The 17,416-nt window shown below is 53.4% G+C and overlaps 1 protein-coding gene across 1 annotated transcript in view; it reads left to right on the forward strand.

The window, feature by feature from the left end:
- The window catches only part of Jph3 (junctophilin 3), a 52,786-nt gene extending 39,375 nt beyond the window's left edge, over positions 1–13,411 (forward strand). The window contains exons 3-5 of the mRNA XM_005345782.2: positions 3,451–3,575; positions 6,014–6,897; positions 11,704–13,411. Of these exons, the coding sequence (XP_005345839.1) occupies positions 3,451–3,575; positions 6,014–6,897; positions 11,704–11,784 (1,090 nt within the window). The 3' untranslated portion in view covers positions 11,785–13,411. The remainder of the gene's footprint in view (positions 1–3,450; positions 3,576–6,013; positions 6,898–11,703) is intronic.
- The last annotated feature ends 4,005 nt before the right edge of the window (positions 13,412–17,416 follow it).

Below are 17,416 nucleotides of genomic sequence, written 5' to 3' on the forward strand. Positions count from 1 at the left end.
TCTCTCTCTCTCTCTCTCTCTCTCTCTCTCTCCCCCTCACTCCCTCTGTGGTCCCCGCCCCAAAAGCCTGCCTGGCCCTTCCAGGGTCTGACTCCAATGTCCAAGCATCCATGATGAGTCTGGCCAGAGGAGAGGAGAGGCATGTTTTACTCGTGACACTGGATGGCTTCCTTTGTGGTCTGCATAACCATCAGTGATCTGACTGATCACCTGTGTGTCCTGGGCACCTAGCATAGCTCCAAAGATGCCTTTAGGGGAGGGTCAGAGGCCTTATTGAAACACGTGCTGAGGAATCAAAGGGTTTGCATCTTTTGGTCGGCTTGGGTCTCCTGGCAACCTGCTCTTCCTTTTTTCTTTCTAAGAGAGAGTCACCCATGTAACCCAGTGATCCTCCTGCCTCAGCGTCATACATGTTTTGTGTGATAGGAATGCGAGTGTGCCACCAGCTTGCACAGCCCTACAACTGTTACTTCAATGGCCTGAGTCCAGCATCACCTGCTGGCTGCCCCTCAGTCCCAAGGCTTTCCCTCGATCCCCACCCCACCTCCTTCCTGCAGCTAGCTTCTCACCGGCCCCTCTGTCAGATGACTGACCCTCCCTGGCTTCTGGTCTATCTTGGTTTCCTCTATCCAGGTGGGGTTCATGAGTCCTGGATCACAATTAGCTGCCTCTCAGTTGCTTTGCGTGTTAAGTTGCCACTTCCTGTCTGGGTGTCTGAGCCTATGGTGAGGGCCACAGGTACCACTATGCCCATACACAGGGCACCCGTGCTGAGGACATGTGGGTACAACCATGCAGAAGGACCAGCAAGTGATGTCGGGTACAGGAGAGCCCCTCACAGCTTGAGAGCATCCTATCCTGACACTGCAGCCAGACCTCACAGGCATGAATTTAGACAGTGGGAACCCCCTTTGGAGGTTGCTGTCCCCTAGAGTACTCCCTCAGGGCCAGGTCCTGCAAGTCTTACAATTACCCTTTGCCACATGGGGTGGAGTCTTTGCTACCCGGTGCTCATCCCAATTGATTTTATTTTGGGGTTAGCACGGTATATTCTTTTTATGTATGTGTGACATACATATGTAAATATTCACACGGTGTTGGTGAATTAATGGTGTTTTTACTAAGTGAGGATGTGGAAACCAATCACAGCCCACAGGTATGTCAGGAAACTGAGCATCACCAGAGGAGCACTGTTAGCCCGGAAGGGTGAATGGAGCTGTGTTGTGAGTGCCAACATTACCGGACGACAAGCTCTGAACTACAGCTGTCAGAAGCTGCACCTGCGCAGAGTGAGCCCCGTATCCTAGCTGCCTTCTGTGGGCCTTGGGGGCAGGCACTCTCCCCTGCTCTCCAGGACACCTCAACTCAGCAGCTGCTCTGTCGGGGCTATGTTCTGCCCTGGGACACTGCAGACCCTCTGTGGGAGCTGGGGAACCTTGCAGAGAATTTGGGACAGTTTCCAAGGTTGCACAGATTCTCGGGGAGGTCATTCCAGAGTGCCATGAGCTATGTTGGGATCACAGAACAGGACAGAAGGGGACCCTAGCTAGGGGACATAGGCTGTCCTCCAAGGTCCCTGGGCAGTTTCTGCAAAAGAGTCCTGAAGCCAGCAGCTGTCCTGATCCATTGTCAGTAATAAATCAGGTGTTGGTTATTATATTATACTATATTAGTGGGTCCTTCTCGGTTGCAATGACAATTACCAGATACCCAAGGAATATTCTAGAAGGTGCAGTTTTCTTATGTTCCATGAGATATGAGGTCATGGCTCTGTTGAGAAACAATTGTTTTTTCCCCACTTCTAGGAACCAAAGTGCTTCAAGGGATAGAATTTTATTAACACTACATTTTAGCATGGTGGGTTTTCTTGGCCTTGCACAGGCTTCTTGGTGTATGGCAGAGAGCAGGAAGTCGTAATGCCTCGGGAGTCACATTAGAGGAGAACCTATAGGCAGGATTAGCATCCAAGTTGCCTGCTTCCCTTGGGCACGTATTCATGGCTTGGCCTTCCACGTCTGTATCTGGGTAGCACATTTTCTTCTAACACAATCATTTGAAAAATGAAGCATCAAGCTGCAAACGTTTTGAGTGTTTCAAGAGTTAGCGTGGAGGCTCCAAGGCACAGGTGCGGTGTGTAAGACATGGGAGCCCGGCTACTGAACAGAGATTGTCCCCCAGAGCTGTGTGAAGAAATGCTGTCTTCCATGCATTTGTTCTGGGCGCCCATCTCTGGGAGATGATGAGATTATTGGGGTGGGGCCATCAAGAACAGCATTAGGACAAAGCATGAGGGGACCTTCTCTTTTTTCAAGGACACAGCCAGAAGGTGCCATCTGTGTGGGTCTTCCCCGATAGCATTCTAACTTTGGACATACAGTCCCAGAACTGGCAGAAAGTTAACTCTCCCCTATTGCTTGCTCCAGAGACGTGTGAAGAGAATGCCACCTTTATCTCAGGGACCAGGGACCACTGTGTCCAGTGTTGGGGAGGTGGTATTCATGTGTGGCCTGATCCAGCCCTAGAGTCAGTATTCCCGAAGGGAGAAAGGAGGAGCTGACGAGGAGTTCTCCATTCTGCCTTGGAATTCCAGCCTCTGCTCTTACAAGGACAGGGTGGCCCTGTGGAACTCAGCAGAGCATAGCAGAGCTGGAGGAGTAGATACAGGTCCTGGTCTTCCATCCCCAGTGTCCTGTGTCCTCTTTGCCACAACAGGAGCTTCCCCACCCCTGGACCCTGAAGCGGGAGCAAACGGTTCATGTCACATGGACTCACTGGTGACCTGTTACCACTTCCACCCTGAGACAGGAGCTGCCCAGCTTAGCTTTCCACAGTGTGGCGTGTGCGTTGATAAAAATATGCGCTTAAGAATGTGTCCTGCCCCTTCCAGTGGACCTGAGTTCTATTCCCAGCACCCATGTCTAGCAGTTCACAGCCACCTGCAGCCCCAGGGATCTGACACCCTGTTCTGTCCTCCAGGGGCCCTCCCCAACATGCAGCATACACTCACAGACACACATATACACACATGTAAAAAAACAGGATGTAGGGGTAGCTGGATGGTGAGAGCACTGGCTGCCCTTTGCAGAGGAGCCAGGTTCGATTCCCAGCAACTACATGATTCACAGGTGCCTGCAACTCCAGCCCTAGAGGATCTGGTGCCCTCTTCTGGCCTCTGTTGGCACTACACACACACACACACACACACACACACACACACACACACACACACACACACACACAGAGGCACCCATATACATAAAATAAAAAATGAAAAGGAAATATGCCACCCTGTCTCCAGAGGCTGCTGCACAAAGGCTGGTTGGTTGGTGCCAGCCATGTTTGTTGAGTAACTTAATGAACAGGATCCAAGGGTAGACACCTCGGATCACTGCACAGGGTCCCTTCTGTGCCGCCGCTCGATGCTCACCTTTTGCCTCCTGTCTCCCCCAGGACCTCCCACTCCCGGGCCAAGGCTGAGGCAGCACTCACGGCCGCTCAAAAAGCCCAGGAGGAAGCGCGGATCGCCAGGATCACTGCCAAAGAGTTCTCGCCTTCCTTCCAGCACAGGGAGAACGGTGAGTTCTCCTGAGCCGGTGGCTCTGAGGGGCGGGGCCTGGTGCCACCGGAGGGCTGATTGTGATGTCCCTTGCTGAAGCCCATTCAGCAAACACAAGGGTGTGTGTGGATGTCAGTGTCTTGATTCCAAGCCCCCAGCCGCTCCTCTTCCGGGTCCCTGGTGCGATTCTATAGCCATCTGCAAGGGTGGCTGGAGGGCTGAATCTAGTCTCATTCAGCAATTATTGTTGCTTGTTTCTAGTACAAGATTTTATTCTGTAGCCCAGGCTGGCCCATCGCAATCCTCCTGCCTCCTCTGGGCTGAGTTTTATTTCATCTTCATGTGCACTCGATGAAAGTGAAGTGAAGTGAAGACATTGACTTACGGCCGGTGGCTTCCAGGTTAGAGAATCTGAGTAGGAGCTTCCTTTGGACGTCACTGCCCCTCCGGTCTGGGAGCTGTGTGAACACTACATGGAGGCGCAGTGCCTCTGGGGTGGGATAATCAGCTGCCCCAGGGCTTGTGTTGTGCGCACCCATCCCCAGAACACCCAGCTCTACGGTACATCTCTCCACTTCACTGGGAAGCATCCTGGTCCCTCTGAGCCTGAAGGCCGCATTGAGGTCATGGTCTCGCCTGTCTGCTCCCAGCTCCTGTATACTAAGGGTCGGAATAGAAAGATGAGGGAGGCTATGGACTCGGGTGTGTCATGCCCATCTGTGTTCTCACACAGTCATGAAGAGGCCTTTGGGTCCAGGCTGAGGGTCAAAGTTCATGTAGAGGTACTGGGCCTGGCTAGGTCAAATGAGTCTTGCTGTCCGCTCTGTCTGAGGCTCTGCCCAGGATCCACTCTAGTACCCAGCTGTGACCGCCACCTCCTCTTTCAGGTGTTTCTGATGTAGAGGGGGAGGTGGCCATCAACGCTCTGCATAGTCTTCTCTCAAGAGAAAGAAAAAGCCACGGTCCCCAGTGGAGGACCTGCCACCTGAGACTGAGGTGGCTCTTGTCTAAGTCGGCGGGCCACAAGCCCACATTCAGACTGCTAGGCACCTGACTGATCCCCACGCCAGGTGGTCCACGTGTAGAATATGTAGATGGACAAGCGTGCTAATGATTCCCATGGGTGCCCAGCCCCGGCCCTGAATGCTGCTGATTCCTTCCTGGGGTCCTACTGTACTGCTCCAAGGAACTTTGGTTGGAGGGAGGGCAGTACTGTCTGGGGCGCTTGTGTGTGGAATGATGACCAGGGGATTTGTCCACTGGATGCTCTGAGAAGCCTGGGCAAAGCCCACTGAAGTCAGCCTTGGCCCCAGCTGGACCAGATGTGTTGTCTCTTTACGCTCGTGTATGGGGGCCTCGGAGCACTCAGCTGGCGGGTCCAGGGTGCTGCTTCTGTAGGGAGGCCTCGGCTGAGATTGTCTCTCTGTTCAGCCTCCTTGAGAAACATCTATGAGGGAGGCCTCAACTCGCAGTACCTCAGCTGCCCCTTACTGGGATGGGACCAGACCGTGGGACTTGGCCGATGCAGGACCCCTTCCTGGCTGTTGCTCTCTGTGGTCTCTGGCCACGCCTGCTGCCTGGGAGGCTGCCATGGCCTTACCTCTCCAGGCTTGTGTGACTGCCAGGTGCCCTTAAATCCCTTCTGGGAGCCACTTGTCCACATCGGGGCATTTCCTAGAATATATTATCGGCCAGTGGGGTCCATACTAGAGGGGGACTGGGTGCTGAGTCCCCTTCCCTGGTTCTCAAGGCTAGCAGCTCTTGTCTTCTCTTACAAAGATAAAGCTTCTGACTGCCTGAGGTCTTGTGAAGACGGTGGCAGAACTGACGTTTCCAAGGGGTCTTGTTTCACAAGCTATGGCTGCCTCTAGTTCTAAAAACATTACCAAAGTGCTTCGGGGCAGAAGGATACCCTCCTATAGGCTGGCTGCTTGGGGAAGACCCTGCTAAGCAGTCCCTCTGAGACTGTCTGAGGCCACCAAGATGGAAGGGGGTACACGATGGATCAGAGCAGAACCCATGATACCCATCCCTAAAGCCTGCATATCCATGGACCTAGGACACAGGCTGGAGAGAAGTACCGGGATTATGTCGTGGCTGCCGCAGGTTCCTTCTTGGTCTTTGTAATGGTCTTCCAGGGACAGCACATGCTTTGCAGCTAATTTTAACTGAAAATGACCTCTGTGGCGCTGGCAGCCAGGCACGAGCTTCCCTTTGAGGTGCTGGTTTAATGGGCAGGCGGCCTCACCCTTGTGAGGAAGGCCACAGGGCCACCTGCAGGCTCCTGCCCTGACTTTCCAGGTCCCTGATGTCCAGCCAAGGGACTCTGGTGACAAGAAGTGCCCAGGCTCTAAGGTCCTGCCAGGTGTCCTTGCTGGGCGACCCAATCCACACTGGCACAAAGCCTCTCTACAATGGGCTCCGTGTAACCCCATGTACTTTTGTCTTCCACCCAAGGGCTTGAGTATCAGAGGCCAAAGCACCAGATGTCCTGCGATGACATCGAGGTGCTCTCCACCGGGACACCCCTGCAACAGGAGAGCCCTGAGCTGTACCGCAAGGGCACTACCCCTTCTGATCTGACCCCAGACGACAGCCCCCTGCAGAGCTTTCCCGCCAGCCCCACGGCCACCCCTCCACCAGCTCCTGCCTCCAGGAACAAGATGGCCCACTTCTCCAGGCAGGTCTCCGTAGATGAGGAGCGAAGCGGGGACATCCAGATGCTTCTTGAGGGCCGCGGAGGGGACTATGCCCGCAATAGCTGGGGCGAGGAGAAGGCTGGGGCCTCTAGGGGTGTCCGCAGTGGTGCGCTGCGCAGCGGCCAGCCCACTGAGGACTTCCGCACCCGGGGCTCGGGCCACAAGCAGCCTGGGAACCCCAAGCCCCGGGAGCGGCGGACGGAGTCCCCCACCACGTTCTCGTGGACTTCTCACCACCGGGCAGGCAATCCCTGTTCTGGGGGCCCCAAACTGTCAGAGCCAGACGAGGAGCAGCTGAGCAACTACAAGCTGGAGATGAAGCCCTTGCTAAGGATGGACGCCTGTCCACAGGACACGCATTCCCAGAGACGGCGTCACAGTCGGGGTGCCGGGGGAGACCGGCGTTCCGAGGACCGGGGCTTTGGGCTGCAGAGACTGAGGTCCAAGTCCCAAAATAAGGAGAACCTCAGGCCAGCCTCCTCTGCAGAGCCCACGGTGCAGAAACTAGAGAGCCTGCGGCTGGGGGACCGGCCCGAGCCCCGTCTGCTGCGTTGGGACTTGACCTTCTCCCCACCGCAGAAGTCCCTGCCTGTTGCACTCGAGTCTGATGAGGAGACAGGGGACGAGCTCAAGTCCAGTACGGTAAGTGCTGCCCGCCTTCACAGGACAGAGGCAGTGGGCCGCCTCCTGGTCACTCTGCTTTGGGTGCATGTCCTGTCCAGGGATTGGGGTGCAGCTAGTGTGGGCATCTACAGGTAGCAGACATACTCTGTCATAGGGGTCCCATTTGCTTTCATCTACTTTGAGAAGGCTCCTTCCTCCTGGGATCGACCCTTTAGAAGCAGTGTGGGCGCTGGAAAGCTCCTGAAGAGGAACCGGTATGCCTGGGATGGCATTCTGCCCCTGACTTGTCCAGACCTGCTGCTGTCGGTGGCTTGTTCTCTGAACCTGGACTAGAATAGGATGCTCTGTCCAGACATCTTTTCTTCCCCGAGCATTTCCATGTGTGCCAGATGCCAAAACTGGTTAGGGTCCAGCTCCTAAGAAGATGATTTACACGTGTGACAGTGGGATGGAACCTTGCAAGCCTGCCCTGCAGCCAGGCCCTCAGGTCCCCGCTTCTGTAGGCCTGAATTTACCCAAGCAGTAGGAGGTTGTTAGGAAGCCATAGCGTTGAGGTTCCTGGGCCCCATGACCTTTGGAGGTTTATCCATATCCCATGAGTTATATATAGGTCAGACTCCCAAACGAGTTCCCTTCACTGGACCCCAAGAACAACTCTTTGCCTGGCCAGACACCCCCTTATTTCCCTGCCCTAGGATGGGCCTTTTGAAGGAAAACAGCAGCCTCCCCTGGGCCAAAGAGGATGGGACATTTAAGGAGCCTCCTGTGATCGCTAAGCCCACCACTGGCTCCATGACAGAAGGCATGGGAGGGATGATGGCGACACAGAAGCCTGGTGCCCTGTGCACCAGTGGCCTCAGCGGACAGGGCCCCATTTACCTGCTGTGACACAGATGACCACCCTCCGGTGCCTGGGCTTTATGTGACAAACTGGGTTTCTGAGTATCTGGCTGTGTGTGCAGAGGCTGCAAAGGCGCTCCCCACAGGAGTGCTCTGTGGGATATATTTGTATGGGTCCACACAGAGACCCATAGGGACCCACTGCAGGGTTCGTGTTGCTGCTGCAGCAGGGGCCACTGTCCCTCTCAAGGGACCTGAGGATGCTGTGGTTTCATCTGACAGCCCCAGCAGTCATTTGCCCCATGTGAGGTGTTTTCTGTGGCCCTCGATTCTCCTTGAAGTCACCGATTAACTGTCTTTCTCACTGCTGCGATTCTAAGATTCTCCTCTGCTCTGGTTGCTGCTGGGACCACAGCACTAGCTTGGGCCTCACCCTGCCGGCATACAGCCGTCTGCGCAGTTGTGCGCATGTGGAGTGTGTGGCTATTTCAGGAGCAGCACAGCAGTGGGCAGGGGGTGGGAGGTTCAGGAGTAGTTCTATATTTAGCCCACATCACTGTGTCTGCTTTTTTGGGTGCTTTAAGACAGAGCCTCTGGCTGGGAACATATCTCAATGGTAGAGTGCATTTGCCCAGTGTACATACGGCCTAAGTTCAGGCCCCAGCACCACTGAACAGGAAAAGCGAAGTTTTAGCCACACCCGTAACCACAACACTCTGGAACTTGCTACGGAGGAGCACCAGCCTGGGCTACATAATACGGCTGTCTTTAGAGGGAGCCCAGCATGGGAGATGCTGCGTGAGCCTCAGGGCATGAGTTTGATCCCTGGAACGATGTTTTCTTCTGTTTTGTTTTTTAAAACATCAGCCACAGTGGCACATGCTTTATAACCCCAGCACTGGGGACAATAGAGACGGGCAGATCCTCTGAGGCCAGCCAGGCTAGCCTACTTGGTGAACTCCAGGCCAGGGAGTGCCTATGTCCAAGTAGAATGAGGTGGGAGGCTCCTGAAGAAACCTGGGATCGTCCTCTGACTTCCATATGCATGTGAATACATGTACACTCATGCATACACACATGTATACATGTTCATGCATACATGCACATGCGAACATCCACACAATGCACATATACATGCACAACCAAAATAAGTACCCAGAGTTCTCTAGATATGCAAAACATAGGAACTAGCCACAGGCTGGCCTTAAGTGTGGGGTGGGACAGCCAGAGGCTTACAGTGAAGGGTCCCTTTACCCTAGGGCTTCCAGCTGGGGATGAGTGATCTGGGACATTCTCTCACTGCCCGAGGCCACCCGCACTCCAAGGGTAGAAATTGAAGAAAGAACTCCAGCCCCACTCTGTGGTCCCAACATCCTGAGAAAGTGGGCAGGGTCTCTGTAGGTGCCATGCTGTCCTATGGCCCTGAAGGGAGGTCAGGCAAGGCAGATGGAAGGTGAACATGTCAGTGGTGACTGTGAGTGGCCTCTGGGAGGTTGGCTCTCAGGCATCTCAAGACCTAGATGTCCCCTCCCAGCGCAGGGCTCTGTACAGTATGGCACATCCTGTGTTCTGGTCTGGGAAGGTGCCTTCTGATTGGTAGCATCACTACTTCCTTCAAGTTGTCTGGCAGTGGTGAATGGGTAGGAGAGACCCAGGGCTCTGGCTCATAAAGTTCCTGGCCCTGGTGAACTCTGTGGTCTTCTCTACACCTTCCAAGACCAGAGAAGCCTCACACTCCTCTGAAGTGATGGGCAGAATACGAGTCTCCTGATCTAGACTTACATTCCTGGAAGCAGCTACAGACGACTCCTGGTGGACAAGTCACTTTGTTGATGAGTATGGACTGGCCCCAAAGCTGTCCTTCTCCTCTGCCCTGTGACACACCTATGGGCCTGGGGCTTGACTAAACATCCCAGAAGGATGTGGAGCAGTGGGCTGGCATCGGGGTGGGACCTACCCTTGGCCGACTCTAATGTTAAGGCCTTTCCCACTTCCTTGCAAGGCTGGCTCAGCCAAGATGTCATGTAATTCCTTGTCATAAAAACATTAGAGTTCAAAGGTGACTCTACCCTAGTAAAAACAAGGCCCTGCAGGCCAGGCAAGCCTTCTTGTCCCCTCCTGCCATGCAGAGCCTGGGTCTCCATCCAGTCTTCAGCAAGGTGGTAACAGGACAATGGGCTGGGTTTCTGGGCACTGAACTCAGGCAGGACTATTGTTACATGATTAATAAAAACCCAGAGACAGAAATTGGGGTTCAACCTGAAAGCCAAAAAAGTAAAACAGCCAGTCACTGGCTCTTACCTTAACCTCAGTCCGAAATGGCAATCCTGCCTCCAGGAATCTCAGAGTGAGACTGTGTGTGAGAGCTGTCTCCTCCCGTTTTATAATCCTCTTGTTCTAGGATTAAGGACATGCACCACTACCACCTGGTTTCTATGGCAAGCTAGTGTGGCTACAGGGATTAAAGGTGTGTGTCACTGTGGCCTGGTCTGTAAGCCTGGCCAGTATGGCTGCTTCATTCCCTGATCCTCGGGCAAGCTTTATTATTAAAATACAAATGAAATGCCACTACCGAATATTTGGCTTTTTTTTTTTTTTTTTTTTTTGAGACAGTCTCTCTGTCTAGCTTTGGACCCTGTCCTGGAATTCACACTGTGGACCAGGCTGACCTAGAACTCAGAGATCCACCTGCCTCTGCCTCTGTGCTGGGGTTAAAGGCGTGCATTACCTTTGCCTGGCTCCCCAGGGAAGTTTTTTGTTTTTTTTTTTTTTTCGAGACAGGGTTTCTCTGTGGCTTTGGAGCCTGTCCTGGCACTAGCTCTGTAGACCAGGCTGGTCTCGAACTCACAGAGATCCGCCTGCCTCTGCCTCCCAAGTGCTGGGATTAAAGGCGTGCGCCACCATCGCCCGGCTCCCCAGGGAAGTTTTTTTTTTTTAATATTTATTTATTTATTATGTATACAATATTCTTTCTGCATGTATGCCTGAAGGCCAGAAGAGGGCACCAGATCTCATTACAGATGGTTGTGAGCCACCATGTGGTTGCTGGGAATTGAACTCAGGACCTTTGGAAGAGGAGTCAATGCTCTTAACCGCTGAGCCATCTCTCCAGCCCCCCAGGGAAGTTTTTAAAAGCCCTTGCTTTTTGGTTTTTTTTTTTTTTTTGAGGTAGTTCAGTAGTAAAGCACTTGTCTAATGTAATCGTTAGCATCACAAAGTCAAACATATGCATTTAAGAAACCTTCTACTTAGCCAGCCATGTGGCATACACCAATAACCCCAGCATTCAAAAGGCTGAGCCAGGAGACTCAAGATTAAGTTCACTCTAGCTGTCCAGCAAAAAATAAGGGGGAAAGCGCCCTGAAGCCTACCGTCTAGTTGAGAAAACTCCTTGGTCTATTATAAGCCAATGTCTCTGGCAGGCAAGGAGCATACCCCTTTCGTGTGGAGTCTCGTGGGTCTGGGATGTGAGCTAGAAGGTGCATGTGTGGTCAGCAGGCTGGGTACCTACCGGTCTACTCAAGAGGATGAACTGCAGAGCTGGAGGGTGGGGCCAGATATACTGGCCTCGCACAAGCAGGCCTGGCTGAGACTTCCGCAATGCTGGCTAATGCGCTTCTCTCTCAACTGCTGGCTGTCCAGGGCAGAGGCAAAGCCTCCTCTAGGATGGGCCTGTGGAGGCGAGGTGCAGGAGCAGGCAGCGTGATGGGGGTGACAGTGAGCAAGGCGGAGCTAAGGGCTTCAGGAAATGCTGGGGGAAACTAGGTACTATAGGTGAAGAGCAGGTGAAGATTCCAGGTGACCTCTTGGAGAGCTTCCCGCCAGGTTCACAAGAAAGATCAGTGTAAACAGCAAGGGTACCAGTGAGCAGCCCTGCAGGAAGGTAAGCCTTCTTGACCACGGCTGTGGGCTACTCCCATTTAGGCACCGGTGTGGAAGGAGGCCCCGCGTTGGCATCGCTCTCACCTGTCTTCTCTGTTCCAGGGCTCAGCTCCCATCTTGGTCGTCATGGTGATCCTGCTCAACATTGGAGTCGCCATTTTGTTTATCAACTTTTTCATCTGACGAGATTGTTGTGACCACGGAAGCAATGATGTACAAAAGGGACGTTAAAAGCAAAACAGAAAGGGGAATCTTGACTCAGACAGCCCCATGACTCCTGTCTTTCCACGGAAGAACAACATGACTGGGTATCACTCACAGTATGCCTTTTTTTCTGGGTAATGTTTTTTGGATTTTAGCCAAAATTCTTTGCTTGTATAACACGATGCTGTGTGGCATGGCAGGAGGAGGCCGGCATGCCATCCCTCCAGTATGGTGTGAAAGGGTCCCGGGGATCTTCTTTGTGTTTCCTGGCAGGTGTGGAAGGTGTGAGAGGGGGCGCCTTCACCAGGGTGCCCGTCTAGCTGGGGGAGGGGGAGGGCAGCAAGGTAGCGCAGCTGTGGAAAGCCAGTGGCTCTGCCCTCCTCTCTGGAGTAGCTGCTGGGAGTGTGGGCCCAGGCCCAGGCCCAGGCCCAGGGACAGGGTGTCCTGGCCTGTCTCCATGGAGTCTGTGCTGTGTACCTGTGGAGGGAGAGGGAAGCCCCTGCTCTTCTTCCCACAACAGACCATGATCCCTCTTCTCGGCACTGCCCCACGGCCCTCCTAAGGAGGCTGCCTCCCCACACTGAGTCTTACGGCAAAGTCTGTTCCCCTGCTGTCCTCTGCTCACTCATTGTTGGCCCTGTCCAGCCATCCTCCCTCCAGACCCAGGGAGGCCATGCTGCAGACATCCAGGGCTAACCCCGATCTCGCCAGGCACATCTAAGCCCTGATGCCAAGGGGCTGTGGCCCACATGCCCCGGACAGCCTGACAGCACGCCTGGGCTGAGCATGTGGCGTTTTGCACCTAGTATGCAGGATGTATATTCAGGCTTCCGTGTCCCTGGCAGTGATGCCCCATGGAGGACGTCACCTCTCACTGACCTCCACGGGGTCTCACATCTTTGCACTGTGCCTGCCTCGACTACCCCGACAGATATGCATATTCCCTCCAGATGCCTCAGTGCTACTCCAGAGCGAGTCTGGTCCCGGGACAGGAATGTGGTTGAAGCCAGTGGCTTGAACGTCCTGGAGACTGTTGCATACCCAGCACTCCCGGATGTACAATGTAACTTGTTTCAGTCAAACAACAGGTTCCTCATGTCTCTGCCTTCTCTACCAGGGTTGTTCCCTCATCCAAACAAACGAACAAGGGATGCCAGCTCGACTGGTACCCGCGGCTCCGTCAGTCTTCTTGGGTGCAGCCCGTCTGTCTTATGGACTCTGCCTTGCTTTGCTCGTGTTCAGCTGTTCTCTGCTACCTTTCGAGCAGATTTCTTTACTACAGTGCACTGGATTGCTATATTTTTAACCAGAAATAAACTACAGATTAGAGCATGTTCCAGCGACACTCAGCTTTATTGTTTCCGTTATCCACCCTGTTCCCTAGCCACTGCCTGTCCCTTCTTCCAGGCTGGTGTGGATCAGGGGTCAGGGGTCGAGGTGTGGGGGGGAAGAAGCTCAGCAGGGGCCCTGATGCATTTCTTGTGTTTCTAAAGGGTTCCATCTTTTTGTACAGCTTACTTTTCCATTCACTTTTTTTTAATATCAAGAGGTTGCTGCAGATCTGGCATGAACCAAATAAAGATTCCTGCTCTTTGCAGCCACGAGAGCCATCCCTACTGGACTATGTGAATCGTAATTCTGTCTGCTGAGGTGAGGGGCTCAGTGTGCATCCCAGGAGCCGCATGACCCAGAGGGGTGCCGACGCATGAAGGTGGCATGGTCACTCACGTCACCCTGGCAGATGCACAGCCCGCACGTGCCTAAGAGGCTCTCCCAGGGCACAGCATTAATCCACACATCCGCTGTGACTAATGTTACCACAGAAGCAAATCCACAACCTGGCACTCCTCTGGCAGCCTGCAGCACATGCAGCACAGTCAATTCTCTAGTCTTGGTGGATTCTAGGCAGAGGTGATGGAGCCCGAGATGCACACTGGGTCCTGGGGGCTCTAGCAAGCCGCCTGCAGTGAAGGAGACACCTAAGGCTACTGTTCTCCCCTCTGTGCAGAGCCCACCTCCTCCCTGAAGGCAGAGTGGATGCAGCATGCTGAGCAAGAGGATGGTGGCTGGTGGGGACAGAACAGCATGTCGCTCTGGCTCCCAGGGTACACAGCATGTGATGGGTTTTAACTAAGATCCAGCTCAGTCTCAGAAGACAAGCACACTTCCTTCCAGAATGATGAGAAATCCTTCCTGAAGGAGGCAGAAGACACCCAAGGTCCTTGGTGCCTGTAGTAAGGCTATACGGCTGGGGAGCATTGAGTCCTGCACACTGAAGGCTCATGCTGGCACATACAGGGTGCATGGATGTGTCTAGGCACCACAATACCAAGTTCTAGGAGACTCAATGTCACAGACCAGGCAACAGCACAGAGCCCAGGATAACCAGTCATGATGGTGATGATCAGAAATCCCACACAGCACCCACAATGCAAGGGTCACACACAGGATCTCAGGGAGCACAGAGAGCAGACTGATTTCCATGAGTTTCTGCTTTGAGCCCAACTACTGACAAACACCCAACACCAGGCTCCTCCCCATGCACACCGCTGCCAGGAACCACAGCCATGGCTACCTATGGTCAGGTCGGTACCCAGGGTAAGCAGAGCACAGCCACACATCCCAGTTCCAGTTTCTTCCTGCTCACTGGCCAAACAGGTCCAGTTTAGACAGAACACAGGGCCACCCTCAGGGAGACTGAAGACATTACTTGGAGCCCACAGAGTGAGCATCAGAGATGAACATTCAGGGAGTCGAGAGGTTCTGGGGTGACTCCTGGTTGCCCCACACAGCCCTCTACAGACCTTGAATGGCTGGGCAGTTCTAGGCAGGAACCCTTCCACCGACATCAGACAGGTGCTGTCGTACATCTGCGCCTGCCCTGCTCCAAGGGTCTCTTAGCTGTTTGTTTTGTCCCCTATAACCGTCCTCAAGACAATGTGGGACGTTCTGCTCTCTTCCAGCTTGAGCTCAGTTTTACTTCCCGCTCTTGTCCTCCCACTCTTGCAGCCTCCGGTTCTGGAAGCTCAGCACAAAGTACCTCCTAGAGTCCAACATGTCTCCACGCTTTGCGAGCAACGGACAGCCAGAGGCTCTGCATCTTTACTTCACCATAACAGTGAGTTAGCATACAGACAAAGAAGGGATTGTGAGCCCTTAGCTGTGCTGTCTCATTGAGGTCAGCTGTAAGTCAAGCACTCACCAGGACAATCAAATGTCCCCAAGTGCCAAGAACTATCTGTCCTATGTACCTTGGCCTTTAAAGAAAAGGTATAGCTGCCTTTGTTGAAATTACAAACAAAGCCAGCTAAGCTGCATTCTAGTATGAATTCTGGGAACATGCCCACAAGACCCAAGCTCCCTCTCCCTGGGGAGCTACATGAGGCCTTCATGGTAGCATGAGAACAAGGGTCCAGGTATGTGGCAGGAAGGGAAGCCCTTCAAGGGCACTGGCAGCCCTCACATGGCCAAGCGCTCTCCAGCCCTAGTAGGCACTGCTTCTGGAGTCTGCTTCTTCACCCACCCATCCCCCAGTGTGGCCAGGCTGAAATGCTCAGTTCCTTACCAAGCCTCAGAGAAATACTGGGTGGGGGTGGGTACATACCACAGGAGCTGGACTGCGGGGACACGGGTCGAAGGTTTCCAAGGTTGTCTGAACAGGTGAGGCCACACACATCTACGTCACTTCTGGGCTGGCCTGTAGCCCATCCACCCCAGACGGCACGTCAAGATGCAGACATCCATGTGTAGGGTAAACACTTCAGGCTGACTCATCCTGTCCTTTGTCCTAACCCACCCAGCTGCAGATGGGTCTCAGGTGCTGGTCCCCTTCCCTATTGACAGTGCCTGCTAGCATGTGGCTTTCTGTCTACCTTGGTGACCCTGACTCAACTTTGGTGAAGGTCATCCCAGCACCAGAGCTCTCTCTATGGGCCTTCTGAGGCTCTTGAGAATCATGTTCTAAAGGCATACATAGTAGCTTTCATGTTGCAGCCTCCCCTGAACTGTGCAGAAACAGAAACAAGCACAGTCTGTGGGGTACACAGTTCAACTCTGCCCATCAAAGGGCTCTGTTCTCTCCCTCCCACCACAGGCCATTCTGAGTCCACTACTATCCAGGGTGGGTGGGCAGACACTGAATAGAGGCTGAAGACTCGGGGCACAGGGTGGCACCAGGTGCATACAGCATCACTCCTTCCTCCAACCATGAGACCCAATGGCTGGCAAACGCCGCCAGCCCGATCACTGCCCCACTCGGGGCCCAGGTATCTGTAGATGCTGTAGACGCAGGTCCACGGACAACACCGTTATACACAGTGGCTCTCTGGGCTGGCACTCCTGAGCCTGCTGTTGCCCACGGGTCAGCCCTCCCTTCCAGCAGGCCAACTGCACCATTCAGCACTCCCGAAAGGAAAGCCACCCAGGTGACCTGAGGACTGTGTGCTGAGCTTCACGAGGCCACAACACTGGTGTAGACGCTTTTCCTGACCGAGGCAAGCAACAGTCTTCATCCGCTTTACCTTTTTCTGCTCTTTTCTTGCTGCATGCAGACCATCCGCTAATGCAACTGCTCTGCAGGCAAGGCTGTTCTTCTGGCCTTGGCGTCCTCAGCTGGAAACAGCTTGGTTAATCAAAAACTGGAAACAAATCCTAATGAATGTAACTTTCAATCAGATTTCACACCGCAAGCAAGAACACTAAAGAGTCACAAGTCTCTGCTCCTTTACTTAATAAACTCATCTGAAACCACAGGAAGCTCATCTCATTTCAGTACAAACCATTCCGAGCCCCTCTCAGCCTAGAACAGGATCCCCAACAGAACACCCTGCCTGAAAGTTCTATACTGTTAATGCCCCATTCCAGCACCAGGTGGGAGCACAAGGTGCTGGAATTGCTCATGATGCACTCCACCTTTGGGGGCAGAAAGACAGTAAAGACAGGGCTGAGCCCTCCTACAGCCTGAGCTTCCTCCATCAGAGCAGGGCACCCATCTCCCTCATCCTGGACAGGCCCCAGTGCTTTGAGTCCTGCTTCTGGCACCTGAGACTAATAGTCAAGCTCAAAAGATGCTCCACTGTGCCTACCACTGTGCCTGTGCCGACAGCTACCCAGGTTTCCACAAGACACAACTGGATCAGAACACTGGGTCAGACCACGTGACCAAATGCTGAGTGCTCTGGAGAAACGGGACAGTCCCTTGGGGGAGCGCTTTGCTCTACAGTGCCAACCGACCCATGACAGCAGCAGGACTCAGTTCATTGGCACACGGATCTGAGTGACAGACGGCACACTGACCTAACAACGTTCCTTCATATAAAGGACCAGCTGTCCCTCCCTGGAAACCCATGTCTCTTTCCTACAGCATATCAGAAAGGGGTTCTACCTGCAAGACTGTAACTTCTGACCAGAACTGGTTGCTCTAGCAGGATGGCTTCTTCTAGCCTTGACATCTTCGTATTTCTGTTTCATCATCTGGATACTGATTTGCTACCTGTAGCAATTCACTCTGAAAACTCAGAACATAAATAACTATCAAACCATTTTTAAAAAAAATCATACTTAGAATAAGGGTTTCCAGCCGAATGTAGTGAGTGACACATGCCTTTAATCC

The sequence above is a fragment of the Microtus ochrogaster genome, chromosome 4 (genome assembly GCF_000317375.1).
Source record: "Microtus ochrogaster isolate Prairie Vole_2 chromosome 4, MicOch1.0, whole genome shotgun sequence".
NCBI classification, from domain to species: Eukaryota; Metazoa; Chordata; class Mammalia; order Rodentia; family Cricetidae; genus Microtus; species Microtus ochrogaster.